Here is an 18,235-nt window from a genome sequence, read left to right on the forward strand (position 1 = left end):
AACAGGAGCAAAGTGGCACATGAATCACGTTCTCACATTAGACAGTGACTCCACCATAGAGGATTAAGTTCACATCCCTACTGCGCAGCTCCACTATGTAAAGTCAGATGCCAGATGTCAACACAGAACTCTACCAGTTAGCATGTAAATAATGTAATAAATTAAGCCCTAAGATATATCACTATAGAGTCATCAGGATATTGTACCCTCAAAAATTGGTTCCCTAGGTCTGGAAAAAGTTTCAAGAACAGGAAGGCTTCTGATCTTTAGATGTTGACATTAGCACTGAACGAGTACAGATAGGCCAATATTATGGCCAGGGCCTGGTGGAAATTAGGTATTGGGAGTAACATAAAGCAAACACTGATTTAAACATGAATGACATTACTTCAATGTATTTGTTTGAAATTCACACACACACACACACACACACACACACACACACACACACCACTTGAGAAGATCCAAAATGTGAAAATCTGAGTTAGCAATGAAATGTAAATTATTTGCAAATGTAAGTTAATATTAACTTCTAATATAGTCATTCTTATCTTCACTAAATATTTCTAGCTCTTTGACTTCTAGACATATAACTGAATTGTTTTTCTGGCCCCTGTTGGGTGAGGAGGGCCATGCAACTAGTTTTGGCCATCGATATTGAGCCATTTCCAGACTGAATCATTTCATTGTGGGTAAAGATCCTTCAAAATTCGCTGTCTGTCTGAGATGGAAATTGGCAACTTTAGAATCTGGTCCATTAGCCAGAGTCCCTAATTCCATATGATGAACGTAGCCTGCTGCCAACCTATAATAAACATGTAGTGTTATGTTAGCAAGAAATAAATCCTTGCTGTTTTAAGCCACCAATATTTTTAGAGTTGTTTGTTACCATAGCATTACCTAGCTTATTCTGACAGATATATCTGCTTTCATTATCTTCTCTGGATGAAATTGTCTTAGGGATGCATATTAGTAGGAGGCCAGGAACACTGAGAGAGTGGTAGGAAAAATAAAGACAAGAAAGAGACAGAGGTGTAATGGGGCCATAAGACAAATATAGACATATATAAATTGAATGCAATTTGGGCAGACCTATTGGATTTTATTATTGTTGTGTCACTACCATTACCATGATTGTTATTATTAGTTATTTTTTTAAAAAGAAAAAAAACAGAACCCTGAAGATTACTGCCATTACATGCTATGACTTGTCCTTGGTACTGGATAGAGATACAGAGGGAGGAGAGATCATTATAGCTTTTGGACCTCTCAGGCTAATGCAATAGCTATTCCTTCCACACATAGTGTGAATTTTCTTTTGAGTATTTATATTTTCACTCTCCCAAGTGGAATATACAATTATTTTAGTTAAGGACAATATTTCATATTCCTTTTGTGTACTTTACAAACAGCCTTAAAGCTCAATAAGATTAAGCTGAGAGCCAGCTTCACTTGCCCTCAGGAAATTGGCATCACAACCCATTGCTGACCAGCTCTTGGGCTCACTTACAAGAGATGCATCAATTCTCACATTTTCATTTCCTGGAGCTTCAGGAATGCTTAATGAGAATCATGAGTATGGGGATGGGTCAGGGCAGAGAGGAGAAATGCATTTTCAATAACACTGTCTTTCAAACTTTAATCATTCTCATTGGCAACCAACTCACTGAAGCAAACCAAATGAGAGACATTTTTCAAATTTGACTTCTCATACAATTGTTTCATTTTGAGGACTTGGTGCTCTGTTGGGTTGGTGCTTTTCCTTTTTCAATCTTCCCTTTTGGTCATTCTTAATTAGAAATGATCTACAGAAGTCAAGTAGTACTTAAAAACCACTCATCCATAGGGAATACAAGGAAAACTGTGTTGAGAGATGAGCCGTCATTTATGAGACTTCTTTGAATTGTTAGTGGCCAAACCACACACAGTCGTTTCCCACCCCTGGCTGTGTACCTGGGCTTCTACTGTCCACTTGCTTCTTTGAATATTAGCCTTGGAGTCTTGCTTGGTTTTCAGTTGCTTTCTCCATGTATCAATCCTAGCTCTTGACTCCAGATTTTAGCTCTGCCTATCAGATCATGCATCAAGCCAGTCTTCTATCTTGCATTATTTGAAAATCAAGCCACATGCTCCTTGTTTTTGCTAAATATGACACTGTGTGGCAGGCTCCTTCCCACCCCCTAATGGTGCAATGAAGGCACTTGCCTCCCAGTCCGGTCGCACTAAAACTGGAATAATATTTCTCTCTGTATTTCTGCTCATGGAGGAGAGTGCACTTACTCTACATACTGTGCAACTGTACTTCCAGTGCATAGTATGTTTCTGGCATTACTATAGGCAGTGGGGATATAGCAGGGAAAAAAGCAGACAAGAAACCCCGCCCTCATGGAACTTACTCTGTAGCAATGACAAATCTAATTATTTGTATGCTTTGACATGCTCCCATAGAGCTCTACTAGTTCTTCATCCAGCTTACATCTACATGCAAGTTCAAAAGTTTTGCATTCTACAAGTGAGGTCTGAGTCATGTTCAAAGCCAAATTTTTATTAGGACAGGCCACAAGACGATTGACCTATACCAAATATGGCCAGAGCACCCCTTCTGAGCACCAATGTGTTGATCCAAGAAAATAAAAAAAATAACCAAATGCCATACTTGATTCCTCACAGCCACATGGAGAATGTGATTTTGTTTGTCATTAGAACACTTGGCTCCTGGACCGAGACCTGAGCTGGAATGAACTTGCCCCACCAGCTCTCTTCTGGAGGAGCTACAACACCATTTGAGACTAATTTTCCTGTATAGTGATGACAGAATATTAGCCTTGATGTTGCAATGTCTTTCTCCAGAGAGAAGGCTTAGCATTAGGTGAAACAACGAATTACACAATGAATGGAAGGGTGTGTGTGTGTGTGTGTGTGTGTGTGTGTGTGTGTGTGTGTGTGCTGGCATTCTGAGCTCCTCTCTCACTTGGCTTCAGTCTCAAAAACTTGCCTTTTGAGGATACACTGATGCAGCTAGGAGGAGAGAGCCAGTTTTTCCTTAACCCCAAGTATGCTGCCTAAGTTCAATGGGTGCTGAGCGGGGTTTGGGAAGAGGAAATGGGGAAGCTACATTTACACTACAACTGTAACTCAGCATACTTCCTGCAGTCTGGGTTAAACATATCTATTACGAGGGCCCAAGACTCTGATGTGAATTCTTGCACCTCTTTACTGGGTCTCCAGGGGCCCTCTGCTCTCTGTGATCAAGAAGCGAAACTCTCTCTGCCCTTGTAATGGTGACTGGTTTTGCCCGAACCAGGCATGGTTGCCGACTATTCCTCCTGCTGCTTCTGAACCTTTATCAAGCTGGACTTGAGGGGCCCTGCAGCCTACTGGGAATTGAGGCGGGGGGAACCAAAGGGAATTCATATTTTAAACCAATTAAAGATAAAACAAATACCTCATCACAGTCCTCAGAATCTGTAATGCCCATTTGAGCTTTCAGAGATTTATGAATAATGTCTGCCCTAAACTCTTGGTTCTTAGATTCATTTTATTCTTGGACCATACCTAGATTTATTGTAAAGAATCTAACCATGTGAATGAGGAGGGATGTATGATCACAGCGCAGGTAAGGTCCTCATCATTCTGAATGAAATCCAGATTCCTCTAACCTGGCTAATCCTGTACCAGAAGGGCTTCCTTCGACTCCTGGCAGAGGCTGGGGGAATAGTCTGCGGTCCCCCTTTACTTCCGGGCACATTCCTGGGCACCTTCTTGGCTCCAATGGAGACATGAAGCTTCGGGGAGAGGCCATCTAACCCAAGAACTCCTGCCGGCTCCTAGACAAGACCTCTCCTCCCCAGGTCTTCATGGGAGTTTGGGGAGCAATGAAGGTAGATTTCTAAAACCTTGTTTGTGCTCCTAGCAGAGGAGTAGGCTCCTCCAATGCTCACAGCCTCATTACCACCATCAGCCTTGAGATCATCTGGACGAATTTCATTATCCCCTATTTTCCTGCTTATGTCTGTCACTGGAACTCAGGTCCTCCCCTCACCCCATCCCTGCAGCTATATTCTTCTTTATAGCCTGTATCATCATTTGGCATTTTATATATTTTACTTGTCCACATTCCCATGAGGATGTAAGCTCCACGGGGTTCAAAATTCTTGTCTTTTTATTGTTGTTGTTGTCTAGCATAGTGCTTGGCACACAGTATATATTCAATAAATATTTGTTGATGAATAAATGACACGATGGATATTAAACAGTAACTATTATTAACAATATCCATTCTCTTGTTTTTTGAACGAATGACCCTCTTATTGATCTCTGAGGATGTGTTAGCCTTCCCTATAGTCTCTGATTGTAGAGGGAACCCTCTAGAATCCAAATCACCCCATTACTTTGGACATAACCTTTGATATCCCTGGTGTCCAATGTGTCCAATGGAACTATTGATACTATCCTCTCTCAACCCTCTGCACCCTACCCCTACCTCTGCTGGCATGTGCATTCTTTTACAAGACATTTAGTCCAGAAGAAACCAGTTAGCCAGATTTCTGACAATTACAGTCAAATCTGAGGTCTAGGGCATGATGGGAAAATGGCATGTGGTCTAAGCAATCATCTTTGTAACACCATCAGAATTATTGGGTTAATTACCTTATCACTTTAATTTCTGAAAAAGTCCTCAGAAGTTAGAAACGCTGATTGATGACCGCTCCTATGCTACGCACCTGCCTGGTCCTAGAAGCGACCTTGTGCTGTGCCATTAAGCTGGACTGTCACCACTTACATTCTGCAATACCAACCAACCAAGCAGACCCTGCCAGGGAATTTCCCTTTAATGGCCGATTCTATTTCTAAGCATGCCTGTGTGGCCTTCAGGGTACACAGAGCGTGCTTAGATAATTTTTGATGGCTTGCCCTTGAGGCCTATAACAAGTTTGTTGATTGAATAGTCCAAGAAATATATATATGGCATTATATCGGTATTTCCAATACCAAATGAAAATGCAAGAAGAATCTGGGAAGTACAAAGCCTCCTATTTACGTTGCTAACTTCCAGCCGGCCTTAAAGAACTTAACTGTGTATCAATTTTATCACCACTTTGCTCCTTTCAGGGCCTAGATGCCCACACACGTCCTTGTAAATCTAGGAGATACCTGAGCAACACTGGAGTGCCATGCACAGGGGTCACTCTCAGAGCACAGCTGCCACACCAGTGAAATCTAAACCCTGCTTCTCCATCAAGGAGGTGTCAGGCCCACCCCACCATGATACTTCCTTTCACCTGATGTGTTCCATAACCCCTACCCAGCAGAATCCAGCACAGCCACATCTAAAAACTCCACACTGTGCTTGGGGATAAGGCCCATTAAAAGGTCACCATCAACAGGCAACAGAACTCCTGGACATCCTTACAAATAGAATAACATCCTTATTCTACCACCCCAGAAACTCAAAGGCAGATACACAGAGACCCTCTCCCCATCACTGCTGTTTCTGAACCCTCTGAATTCTCCCTGTGGCTACCACTACCCATGACCACACCACCCATTGCAGACCTGGCCATGTTACCATGCCACTAGCACCCTTGATGGTCACTGGGAAGCCTGGATACAGCGCCTGTGCTGTGAAAATTCTCTCCACGTTGCAGAGGTGCCAGAAATAGGGTCCAAAGGACAGATCTGAGATCCGGCTGCATATCTGCCCCGAGTCCCTGTCTTGAAATCCCACCATTCACAAAGCCCAGCCTAAAGCAGAATGGGCCAGCCTGAGCCGCTGCCTGCGGTGGGAGCGGAGTGAAAGCTGATGCACACTCATGGGAGGCAGGTGGGTCAGTGGTATTCATTCAGCCGTTTGGTCACCGGAACTATAATCTTACCCTTATTTTATGACTATGCTTTTGGTTTTCTAAACTTGTCTTTTTTTTTTTATTATTATGAGTTTGGAATTTATTTAAAGGGATCACATCCTCATAAAGTCTTTTTTACTGGCCTTCAGCACCTTTCTGTGCATGTGTATTTGTGTACAGGTCTGCATACACACACACACACACACACACACACACACTCACATTGTCGGGTTATCGTCTGCATCTCTTCTTCTCATAGAGTCTCTCATACGGACCCAACTGACTGAGTCCTCCACAGCCCACTCCATCGCCCCCAATCCAGCCTATTTACTTGCATGTTCAGTCCCTGTGTTGCAGTGGGTGTGAGCTACTTGTTTTTAAGGGATGGTCATTTTTACAGCACACTTTGGAATATAAAACTCAGCAAAAACACATTCACACTGGATCTTTCATCGATATGGGATTTCTAATCCCCCAAGCTCTATGACCCTCACACATTCAATTTGCTATCATCCACATGTGCAACATCTACAGCAGAGTTTAGGTCCCGCTGCCCTGTTGTTGCCATGCCTCGGCTGACGCAGATCTCCATGTGTGCTCCAACCACAGAGCAGAGTTTCTGCCTCAGCCCTCTTCTCCTCCCAGGGCTAGTGTCTTTCCTCTGTGTTGAAGCTAACATAACTCATCAATTAGTTTTATCTGAGTACAAAGTGAGTACAGACAATAGAAATGGGGGGATGCTTACAAGGGTTTATAATTTACATCTAGAATACACTTGCATGTTGATTATTCCACATAATTTACAGAGTGAACCTATTATATGGTATTATAGGATTGTATCTAGCTCATTTTTGTAGCCTTTTCAGTGGCTCTTACAGGGTTTGGTATACATTAAATGCTTAATAAATGTTTACTGAGTCAATGAGGGATCCCAATGGTAGTGCCAAAGGAAGATGTCAGAATATCAATGGGTTGAGAGACCAATGAGGACAGTTTGTTTGTTTTTTAAATCCTCACCTGAGGGTATTTTTCTATTTATATTCAGTGAGTGGAAGGGAGAGAGACAGAGAGAGAAACATTGACGTGAGAGAGACTCATCGATTGGTTGCCTTTGCACGCGCCCCAACCAGGGCTGGGAAAAGAGCCTGCAACCGAGGTACATGACCTTGACCAGAATCAAACCTGGGACCCTTCAGTCCACAGGCCGATGCTCTTTCCCCTGAGCCAAACTGGCTGGGCCCATGAGGACAGTTTTAAATTTTGAAAACTTTAAGCTTCTGGATGGTCAAAAACAGTATGGAAGCTGAAGAGAGATAGCTCCTTGTAACCTTGGGTCACTGTCTATGAGCTTCAGTGGGAGACCTCACTCACTGTGGAGAAAATAACCAGAAGGGCAAGTGCTAGAAGTTATCTTTCATGTCCATGATGTTTCTCTGGTATATTTAAATACCTGAAAATGGGATTCACCAGCCATCACATTTAACAAAACCCACTCTCATTTTGCTGTGTGCTTTGTGATACAGAAAACTTTCAATTATCCCTACTAATGGAATGGAAGCAACGGTATATATAATCAAAATGCCATTTCTATTTGTCTTTGGAAAGTATCGTGTGTGCGTTTCCCCCAGCAGGTTTGCTTTCATAATGATTAGTTCTAGCTTAGGCTAATGCCAAAATGAGTTAGCATTTTCTCTGAACAATATCTGGCGGTAGAAGAGGAAAAAATACATTTGTGGCAGAGAAAACTCATGCAGGGCCTAGTGTTTGCTGCAATTAATCACCCATATGAATCATCTGCTTGAAGCAGTGGGATTTTGAACAGAGCGACAGGCAAAGAGTGACTCTATGTCCTAGATTTTAACGGCCCAGGTAGAAGCCCCAAGAGAAAGCTCCAGCTATGTCATGAAGAGTGTTAAAGGAGAAAGAACACGGGGCAAGGTGTAAGGCCACAAGGGGTTCTCATTCTTCATGCCCAAGGGAGGCCATGTAATGTCTTTGTGTCTCAATTTTCTCATCTATGATATGTAATAATGACACCTGTTCTGCCTACCTAACAGGTTAACTGTCTCCAAAGAGAGCTGTGGGCAAAGGGCTTGTAAAAGTATTAAACGCTATGAAGATGCAGAGCATTGATAGACTAGGAATGAAATACTATTGTCACCACCTCTTCAGAATCTGTCCTTGGCTCTGACTCCTCCATGCCTGGAGGTTTTGGGCTGTGGCTTCCGAAATTTACCCCAGTTAGGAAAGAGTCGCATTTCTCAAGGATCCTGCTCGTCGGAGAGCTACTTTGAATCCAGAGATCCTAATGAATGGATGTATCCTTTCCAGGTGATAGTTTAATTAAAAATATTTTTATTGATTTCAGAGAGAAAGGGAGAGGGAGAGAGAGATAGTATCATCGATCAGCTCCTCCTGCACGCCCCCCACTGGGGATTGAGCCCGCAACCCCGGCATGTGCCCTGACTGGAAATTGAACTGTGACCTCGTGGTTCATAGGTTGACGCTCAGCCACTGAGCCACACTGGCCAGACTCAGATAATAGTTTGTTTTTTTTACAGGGATCTAATAGCTATATGGCTTCACCTAGTGGCTCTCAAAGTGTAGTCCCTGGATGAGCAGCATCAGCATTACCTGGGAATTTGTTAGAAATGCAAATTCATGTATCCACCCCAGACCTACTGAATCACATACTCTGGTAGTGCGGCCCAGCAGTCTGTGCTTTAGCAATTCCTCCAGGTGATTCTGATGTATGCTCAAGTGTGAGAACCACTGTTAGCGCAAAGGAAGAAAGGAAAGGTGGGGATTGGGCTCTGGGATCTGCTACTGAGAAATCTTTATTTTTCTGAAGGAGGTAGAGGAAGGCTTAAGGGACTTTTCAAGTCACACTGCACAGCTATATGTGTGTGTGTGTGTGTGTGTGTGTGTGTGTGTGTGTGTGTGTGAGAGAGAGAGAGAGAGAGAGAGAGAGAGAGAGAGAGAGAGAGAGGATGAATATAAAATGATGCCCCAGTACATCATTTTCTCAGGGAGATATTTTCCCCAACACCCTACCTAAAAATGCTTCCCTTCCCCTGGGCCCTCCCTACATCCCTTTGTTATTTTTCTTTGTAGCATTTATTACCTTCTAAGATGCTGTGTTATGTACTTGTCTGTCTCCCAGCTAGCATGTACACTCCACAAGGGCAGCCCATTTTGCTCACTGCTGTGTGCCCTACTCAGCTCTGAGAACTATGCCTGCCACCTAGGGATGCTCAATAAATATGTGCTTAATTAATGAGTGCCTGAATGACTGCTGAACCTGGGAGATGAGAAAATGTTGGGGTCAGACCAAAACACCTAACACCTGCGAACATCCTTCACAGGCAGCGTGGCTACAGCAGGGGAGCCTTGCCTCTCTGTTCCTGCAGACAAGGCTTGGTAGATGCCATCCTCGGGGCTGTGGTTCACTGTACCATTTGGCATTACCAAATAGGCCGTCTGGTTTCCCGTAGTTGGTTTGGGGATAATGTACTGATTGATCAACATGTTTACATGGCTGGCCAGGGTTAGGGGGCAGTCCATAGGTGCGCAACAGATTAGACTGTGATGTGGTAGGGAAAGAGTTGTCTGTGAATAAGAATCAGGAGTTCTGTATTCCAGTCCTTATTCTGTCCCTAACTGGCTATATGGCATTGGGCAAATTGCTTAGCATTTCCAGGTCTCAATGTCATCTGTTGATCTCAATGATCTCCAAGGTCCCTTCCAGCTGTAATTACATTCATGTGTCACCTGATTAATGTCTGTCCTACTGGTAAGATCTGTGAACACTGGGGCTGAGTCTATAAGTATTTGCCTCCGTAATTCATGATGCTTAGCACTGTAGGTGATCAAATATTTGATGAGTGAGCACATTCTTATGGGAACCAACTGGTGATCTCAGCCTCAACAGCCTGTGCTCTACACTATTAAGTCACAGGCACATGGATGTGGTTGCAAAGACCCTGGTCTGGAAGGGATCTCCAACCACACAAGGAGAGCTGAGCTGGCTCTACCTCTCCCTCTGCCCCCAAGGCAGACAGAAGATGCACAGTTCATTAAAGTGAGGGCCATGCAGTGTACAAGGGAGAGCCAGGCTGGGCAGTGGGCCATCAGCCCTGTGGTTTGAGAAAGCAGGGTCTTAGGGATAGAGACCCAACTTGAATCACAGATCTGCAATTTTCTAGCTTTATGACTTTGCACAAGTTATTTATTTCCCTTAGCTTCAGGTGCTTCATCTGGAAATGAAGGCAATACTGCCTGCCTCTCAGGATGGCTGTGAACATTAGAGATGACGTGTATCAAGGGCCTTCCCGGCCTCTGGGATGAGGAAGGTGCGTGTAAATGGAAGCCTCCTTGTCTGGTTCTGCCTTCACTGCCCCTTGTAAGGCTAACAATGCCTCCTTTCCCAAAGAACTAGCCCAAGTTTGTCACTAGGCCATGGCGGTGGCCTAACCTGTCTGGCTGAAGGGGAATGAAGATTGGGGGGAAAAGAAGTGTTTCTCAAGATATCTTTGGGAATACCTATCTTCTCCTTTAGCTTCCAGTTTGCTTAATGAGATTTTTGAGGTTTGTCACTTGCCATGGTGCAATTTTATAAATGAAGTTTAACAACTGATTACCATTGAATGTGCTGAGATTTATCACTGAACAGGCCGAGTCTGAACTCTGCCTCCCCATCATCCGCTGCCTTTGTCTCTCCTTCCACCCGCCCCTCTCCACTCCACCGCTCCCTGGTCCACTGATTCACAGGCCTATTCCTGCCCTGCCTCCTCCACCTCCTCCCCCCCACACTCATCTACTGCATATGGCCCTCTTCACTTTGGGGAATAAATTCTGCTGCTAGGCAACTAGAAGGCAACGTTGCTGTGGTTGACATAATTCTTATTAGTGATGGTAACTGCAGTGGTGCCGCCATCCTGCCAGACGCATGCTCAGGGCATCTGTCCCCAGCTAGACAGATCTTTCCAGGAAGTGGGACAGGGTGGATTCTTGGTAAAAAAAAAAAAAAAAAAAAAATTAAGGGCCTCAGCACTCGACAGAAAGTATTTATAAATCACTGTATATCAACAGCCTGCTTTAGAATCATTTTATTAGAACACATTCAAGAAAGTGACATACGGAAAAAAGACAGCAGCAATTCTCAGTCATGCAAATGCCCGTGTTAAGGTTCTCCATTGGATTTAAATTCAAGTACAAAGACAGTCCTTTCCTGAGCCAGGTGCCAATCCAGAGCACAACCTGCACTGAGCGCGCGCTTCCCCGAGTTCAGAACACTGAACAGACCCCGTCCTCACAGTGCGACTGTGAGATACATGGAAGTGTAAACTTTCAGGATTTTCAGGACCCTTTACCCAGCCCTCCCCCATAGCCCAGCTGGGGAGAGTGAGCCCAATGTTGGGCCCTCTTAGAAATGAGGTTTAGTCTATTGAAAATAAAGCAATGGGCCTTTAAAAAATTAGAAAATGAATATATATATACATATATATGTAATGGAGTTATCTTTGCCTCTTGCCTTAATGTGGGGTTTCCAGGAAACTGTTAGGGGTTGGGGCTCTCTCTTAAGTCTCAGAAGCTGAAGGACTTTTTTTTTTATTCTTTAACTTTTTATTATGAAAAACTGCAAACATATACAAAAGTGGAGAGAATGGTATAATGAACGCCCACATACCCATCCTCCAGTCTCCACAACGATCAACATGTCACCAGAGCGTTTAATTTATTTCTTCTCCTACTTCCCACCCACCCCCTGAAAGGGTGATCTGGATGCAGCGGGAGGTCGGGAGGGAGGTCTCTGAACCAGAGACCCTGGGAGTGAGTGATGTTAGGAAGAAACTAGAAAATCTTGACACAACCGGGGTAGGCTGAAGCAGATAGAACATTTGCTGGGGGATGTTTGCCAATGTTTGGGGACAGCTAGAGTGAACCCTCTTCTTCTCTATCATAAACCATCCCTCTTCCTCCTCCCTCTTTCTCATGAGGTTGGGGAAGCAGGCTAGATTAGAGAGATGGCATTTTCCAGATTGGGGGCTACTGACAATAGACACGGTCAAGCTGGAGAAAAACTCCAGAGACAAGTACCTCCCTCTATTGACCTTGTCCATTGACACCGTAGACCTCTAGGGCAGCGAGGGCCTGGGGTCCCTGGGGTTCAGACAGGGAGCTGGGGGAAGTATCTTGGGTCATGAGGCCTCTCACAGTTCCCTACTGTCCCACCATTTTAGACTTTGGAGAGAAGATTGGCAACCTCGAATTGCACCCAGTAGAGAAGCAGGGAGCCCTGAGGGGTGAGCCCACAGCCCAGGGGGTAGATTTTGCTTGGAACATGTTGCCCTCTGGGCAGAGGCTGCAGCCCACACCAGCCCTGCCAGAGCAGTCTCAAGAGAGGTGGGTGATGGGAGTCCAGGTGGGAGGTCTCAACGGCGGCACGGCACCCCGGAGAGCTGCAGGGACAAGTCCCAGGCTGCGCGCTAAACGTAAGTGGAGAAAGGATCTCCAGGTCCCAGGTGCCACCGAGGAGCCAGGTTGCCATCCTGTTAAGAAAAGGGCCGGGGCTCTGTGATTTGCATATGACTTTCCAAAAATTTGCATGAGATCACGTAGCCCTTTATAGAAAACAGAGTTACATCATCAGTGCAACCTACTGTACTTCTAGCGACCCAGTGCACAGAGTGCAATGTGGCAAATACACAATGGTTTTAGAAGAGGTGATGGAGCAAGCAGTGCTTGGGAGGGCGTTCCTTGGGCTGGCCATTCAGACGAGACCAGGCAGGCCCAGGACACAGATGAGGATCGCTGAGTGGCCACTTTTGCCAGCTTGATTAGGGTTCAAAACCACACACTGTTCCTCTCATTAGTCCCCTGGAGGACAATCCTGCCGTGGCTTCCCAGTGTCTTAGACCTGTGGTCGGCAAACTGCGGCTCGCGAGCCACATGCGGCTCTTTGGCCACTTGAGTGTGGCTCTTCCTAAGCCTTAGGAGTACCCTAATTAAGTTAATAACAATGTACCTACCTATATAGTTTAAGTTTAAAAAATTTGGCTCTCAAAAGAAATTTCAATCGCTGTACTGTTGATACTTGGCTCTGTTGACGAATGAGTTTGCCGACCACTGTCCTAGACCCATAAGCAGTAGAGCCAGGAATAATACACATAGAGATGCATGAAATATGAGGTCCTAGTGGCAGTGGTCATTGGTGCTTATTATGCCTTTTTGCTTTGTTTTCGTGTTTCAGCCCTTTTAGGGTCCCTATGCCCTACCAAGTCTTGCCATGACATTCAACTGGGGGAAAGAAACTTAGAACAGTGTACCCATTTGTGCAGTAGATCTTTAGCAGTAATGGGTCTGTGACATGTGGCAATCTGCAACTCTTCCAGGGCATGGGGTTGGTTGGGCCAGCTGAGGGAATAGGTGCCTGAGTGAGAGAGTGAGCGCACCTGGGCCATGATGCAAACCCAGCTTCCATGTTCCAGGCCGGTTACACCACCTCTACTGGGCCATCTGAAGTAATGGATCTTTGTTTCTCTAAGAACAGTGGTCCCTCCAAGAAGGTCAACTTCTAGTGGGATTGGGGGAGTGACATATTCGAAACAGCAATGGCTGCTGGCCAAGAGAAAAGGTCAAGATACATTAAAGAGTTTGATCTCACAGTTGACTGTGGCTCAGCCTGTGATATCAAAGGTTTCTCATACTTGCCTTATAGAAATGAAAGCAGCAGTTTCAAAGCCTTAGTAAGAACTCCAGCAAAAACTGCTCATTAAGGGAGAGAAAACACTTCAGCATCAGGTTCAAATGGTGGTCACCCTGAGTTGTGGGGAAGACAGGGGGTACTGAGGGCTTAGAATGGAGATGAGATTCTGAGGAAAGCCAGGAGTGTACATGCATTTGTAACTCCTAGTGAAGGTAGTGGTGGCCGCCAAGCTCACAGTTACCAGGGAAGAGGGGTCTGTCAAATTTCACATTCTATCACATTCCCTGGGATTAGGTGGGGGGTGGTATCAGCTGTCCCGATTAGCTAGTCCCCTAAATCACAATTCACCGTCATTTCCAGTTTAGTGTATATATGTGCTACAAGATCTGTAGAATTTATTTTAGTGGCAGAATTCAATAGTTTTAGAAATACTGAGTTTGACATACTTTATACAGTTGTTGAAATTCTGAAAGGGAGAACAGTTCTTAAAAATATTTTTATTAAGATCTAATTTATGTCATTATTTTTATTAGTCTTACTATTATCAGCTAATGCTTGTTGAGGGCTTAGCATGTGTCAGGCAAAGTGCCATGTGTTTGGCGTGCATCATTTCACATAATTTGCAGCACAGCTGACAGGGTGGGTAATACCATTACCCCCATTTTGCAGACTGAAGCATGAGAGGTCCTGCCCAGGATCATACAACTGTAAGTGGAGGGGGTGAGGTGGGTATCGAGACAGGCTTGATCCAAAGCTATCCTTACCCACAGTGCTATGCTGCCTCTTGTAAAGCAGACTCCATCTGCTAGATGCGGTATGTATGTTGTAAGCTTGTGGATTTCAAACATCTCGGGAAGCACCCTTCGCATATTTTGAGGATCCATCTTATCCTCGAGGACTTGGCTACAAGTGGTTTGGGTCACTTTACTATAAATATTCATTAGATTTTGCATAAAAAATTGTATCCCTCTTAAACCTCAAGTTGTGATTGTCTCCATGCACCTGCAAATCTGTCTGATGATGGTTTGATACATGAGACACGTAAGAAATAAGTGCATGTAGGCAAACTGAACACTTGTTCTCTAAAACCCTGGGAAAATATAGACACTTTTACATGGGGAGCCATTATTTTGCACAGCCCAGCTGGTACCCTGAAAGAGCAACTCGCACCAATGCATAGGTAAATGACAGTCATTCACAATCTCATGCACAAAATCTGGCCTGAGGAAAGGGCTAGTGAGAAAAGTTTAAGTGGAAGTGTAAAAAAAAAGTCATTAATTATTCTTAAACACTAATGATTTCTATTATTTAGAAAATAACTCAGCTTGAAATTCACATATCATCCATATCCAATCACCCTCTATCTTTGGCATTCTGATTCTGTAGGCCAAGGTGGGGCTTGGAATTAGCTTTTTGAAGAATTTCCCAGTAATTGTAATTTCCCTGAGTTGGAATCCTAAGCACAGAGGCCTTTTCTATGTCCCAACCATTCCATCACTGGGAAACCGAAGCTTTGCAGTGTTTCCACTGCATTTACACATCTACCAGCACACACTACCCAACAGCCCTTGGCTTTGGCATTTTCCACGAAGAGCAAGAATCAGTGAGGCCCACTTTGATAGAACAGTGGCTTTGATTAACCAGCTCTCCCAGCATTCTTTTTTTTTTTTGGAGGGGAGGGGCCTGTGTTGAGATTTCGCATCTCCCACTATTCAGGCTCAGACCCCTTCATATAACTGCTTTACATATTTATTTAATATACTGTAGGTCTCATTCTAATACTAGACACTCATAATAGGAGTTTTCTGAGCTACAGAGAGATGTCTGCCAACCCTGGGTGCACAAGAGACATCATTGGACATCAGTGAAATAAAAATAGCCACCAATGGGGAACATATTTATTATATTATAAATTTATACTGCTTCTTGTTCCACAAAGAGTTTAAGGCAACTATTTTTTCAATATGTTTTAAGTGCATCTTCAGTTGACTACATGTTCTGGATATTTCTATCTGATGGATTAGGGAACCACTGAGGCAGGGATATGCCTGAATGACTATTCCAGTGGCTGAGACATAGTAAGCGGCCTCCTCTACACTCCTGGCTTGTGCTAAGCACAGAAGGCAGTGAGCAACTGCTACATGCAACAACACATGGAACATAGGATGTTCTCAGTATTTTAATTCAGGCATGTTTCATTCAGTGGATCAGGAAGGGGGAAATGACAGGACGGACACCAGGTGGGCCAAAATGTCACTCTGTGTGTTTCTGCCTGAATCATGTCATTGTTGTCTTTAGTGGACTTGGCCAGCGGAAGGCAGTGTGCATAGTGGATGTCCAGGAAAGACATTGGTTCTAATCGCAGAGCTGCCACTTCCTGGTTGTGTGACCCTGGGCAAGTTATTTCACCTCTCTGAGTGACGTTTCTGCAAGACGAGGATAATGACACTTACCTCGATGAGCTGTTGTGAGGATCAGTGAGAGACTGTGCATGAAATGCCAGGCTCAGATGAGGCGTTTGGTAGGAAAGGCAGGGGGCAGCTGTTATTGTCAGTGGGTGATGCCGGGGCCATTTCCCTGCAGGCAGCCTTTGTGCTTTCCTCGGCCTGCCAGGGGGCGCAGGGACTCTGAGGGAAAGGTCTGTGTCTCCCGGTAGGGTAGATGGGTGGTGGGCAGGGCCCTTGGTGGGGACTTACGTGCTGGTGGTGTTCCTCCACCGCGAATTTCAAACTAGAGCCCAGACTGGAAATTGTCCTGGATGCAGCCATCAGCATCAAAAACTGAGCCACAGAATAGGAAAAATATTGAATTGTGCATATGGAGAAGACATGAAAACCGTGCGCTGTCCTTTCATTTTAGATCTTTTTCAAGGGTTAATTTTGTGATTTTGTTTGCTCTTTCATGCTGTCTACTCTGCCTGAGGGGCCTCCTTTTGGCTTCTAGATGCATGTTTGCTGCTCGCACCGAGCCCAGGGCTCCTCATCCTGAATTTTGAGGAGGTTCCTGGCTGGGCAGCTCAGTGAGGAGCAGGGAGGCCTCGGGGGTGCAGTTACCTCTGCGATGCTCCCTCCCAAGGGACAGGCTGGGTGCTCCCTGTTCTAGCACAGCACCCCGAGAAAGAGGAAGAATCAATATCCCTGTTTTTCCTCTTTCCATTTCTCCCTCTGCGCAGGGAGCCCTCCCTCCGAGGGAACTATGAAACTAGACAGTGTGGAAGAAACATCCTTGAAAATACTTGTTTCATGTACAGTGGGGCCTTGACTTACAAGTGTCCCGACTAACAAGTTTTTCGAGATATGAGCCGAGCCGTCTCTCGGCCGATTCTTTGCTTTGAGTTGCGAGCTAAAATTCGGGTTATGAGCCAGCTTCAGATACCCCACCACTAGTTGGCGCAGCGAACGTCACAGTGAACGCCACATCAGCCCAGCATCACGTGTCTCACTTGTTCACTTTAAGATTTGACATACGAGTAATGTGAGTTACGAGCTCCGTCACGGAACGAATTAAACTCGTAAGTCAAGGCCCCACTGTATAATTGTTCTGTTTCAAGTTCAGAAAGGTTAAACACTGCCTTATTATCAAGGATTCTTATCAGAAACATTCCCTCTGCCCTTAGACTGGGGTGGGGGGGGGGAGGGTGTGGGAGGGGGGGAGGAATGGGTCTTGACCTAAGGTGATGATGCAGCTCCTATTGGAAACCTTGCTGCCCATGCAGCACCCACCCCTTTCCTTCATGAAGCTCTCTGTGCCTCCTCTCCCGGGTTCTCGTGCCCCCACACTGAGTCACTCCGGACCCCCCTCTCTCTGGAACCACAAGGCACTACAACCAAACTTGAAGCAGGTCTGCTTTCTCTCTCTCCCAATGCACCTGTCTTCATGAAATCTCATCATGAACTTGAAAGAATATTTCAAGCTCTCCTTATCTCCTTACCCTGTGCCAAACTTGCCTTCTTGCTCCGTTCACTGACCAAGGCCCCTGACCTTCACAAACCAAGTTGCCAGTTCTGCAGCTCACAGCCTTGGCCCAGCCTGCACGTCAGTCCCAGTCACCCTCTGGTCACTCTGTCTCATCTTGAGATACTGAGAAGCTGATTACCTGCTCCCTCCTAGGCACCTGCTTATCCCCTGTCCTTGGACCACACATAGGATGGACCTCGGCAATAATATACTAATTGTGTCCCTTCTTATTCTTTAAAAATAACATCTATTGGCTTTTTTAAAAATAAAAGTAACTTTCTTACCTGAGAGAATTGGGAAAAAGCCACCATTCAGAAATAACCACTATTTATATTTTGGTTTATTTCCTTCATATATACATATATGCATTCACATATGTATATACATATACACGTGTACAGGGTGGGGCAAAAGTAGGTTTTCAGTTGTAAGTACACAAAACACAGAGTTTATTCTGGTATTATTATTTATTATTGTTTTCCATAAGAATAACTGTAAACCTACTTTTACCCCTCCCTGTGTATACATATAAGCACGCGCGCGCACCCACCCACACACACCCACCCACACACACACACACACACATACACACATTTCTCATTTATGTTTGACAGAAAAATTAGTCTTTAATATTAGAGGGAAAAGGAAGACCTTTCCCAAGCAGGTGGGAAAGAAAAGCACCTGCAGGCTGCGACTCAGGGAGGCCCTCCACCTGTGCGAGTCA

At 44.8% G+C, this 18,235-nt stretch overlaps 1 protein-coding gene across 7 annotated transcripts in view; it reads right to left on the bottom strand.

Annotated features, from left to right (window-relative positions):
* KALRN (kalirin RhoGEF kinase) overlaps positions 1-18,235 on the bottom strand; it is a 573,479-nt gene that overhangs the window by 164,826 nt on the left and 390,418 nt on the right. For 4 of the 7 annotated variants that reach the window (XM_081085423.1, XM_081085422.1, XM_081085421.1 and 1 more), the window contains exon 34: positions 10,933-12,397. The exons of the other annotated variants lie outside the window; for them this stretch is intronic. In XM_081085423.1, the coding sequence (XP_080941549.1) occupies positions 12,335-12,397 (63 nt within the window). In that variant the 3' untranslated portion in view covers positions 10,933-12,334. Of the gene's footprint in view, positions 1-10,932; positions 12,398-18,235 lie in introns of those variants that run through there. 7 annotated transcript variants of the gene reach the window in all.

This window comes from Myotis nattereri, assembly GCF_964212035.1.
Source record: "Myotis nattereri genome assembly, chromosome: 3".
Taxonomy (NCBI): Eukaryota; Metazoa; Chordata; class Mammalia; order Chiroptera; family Vespertilionidae; genus Myotis; species Myotis nattereri.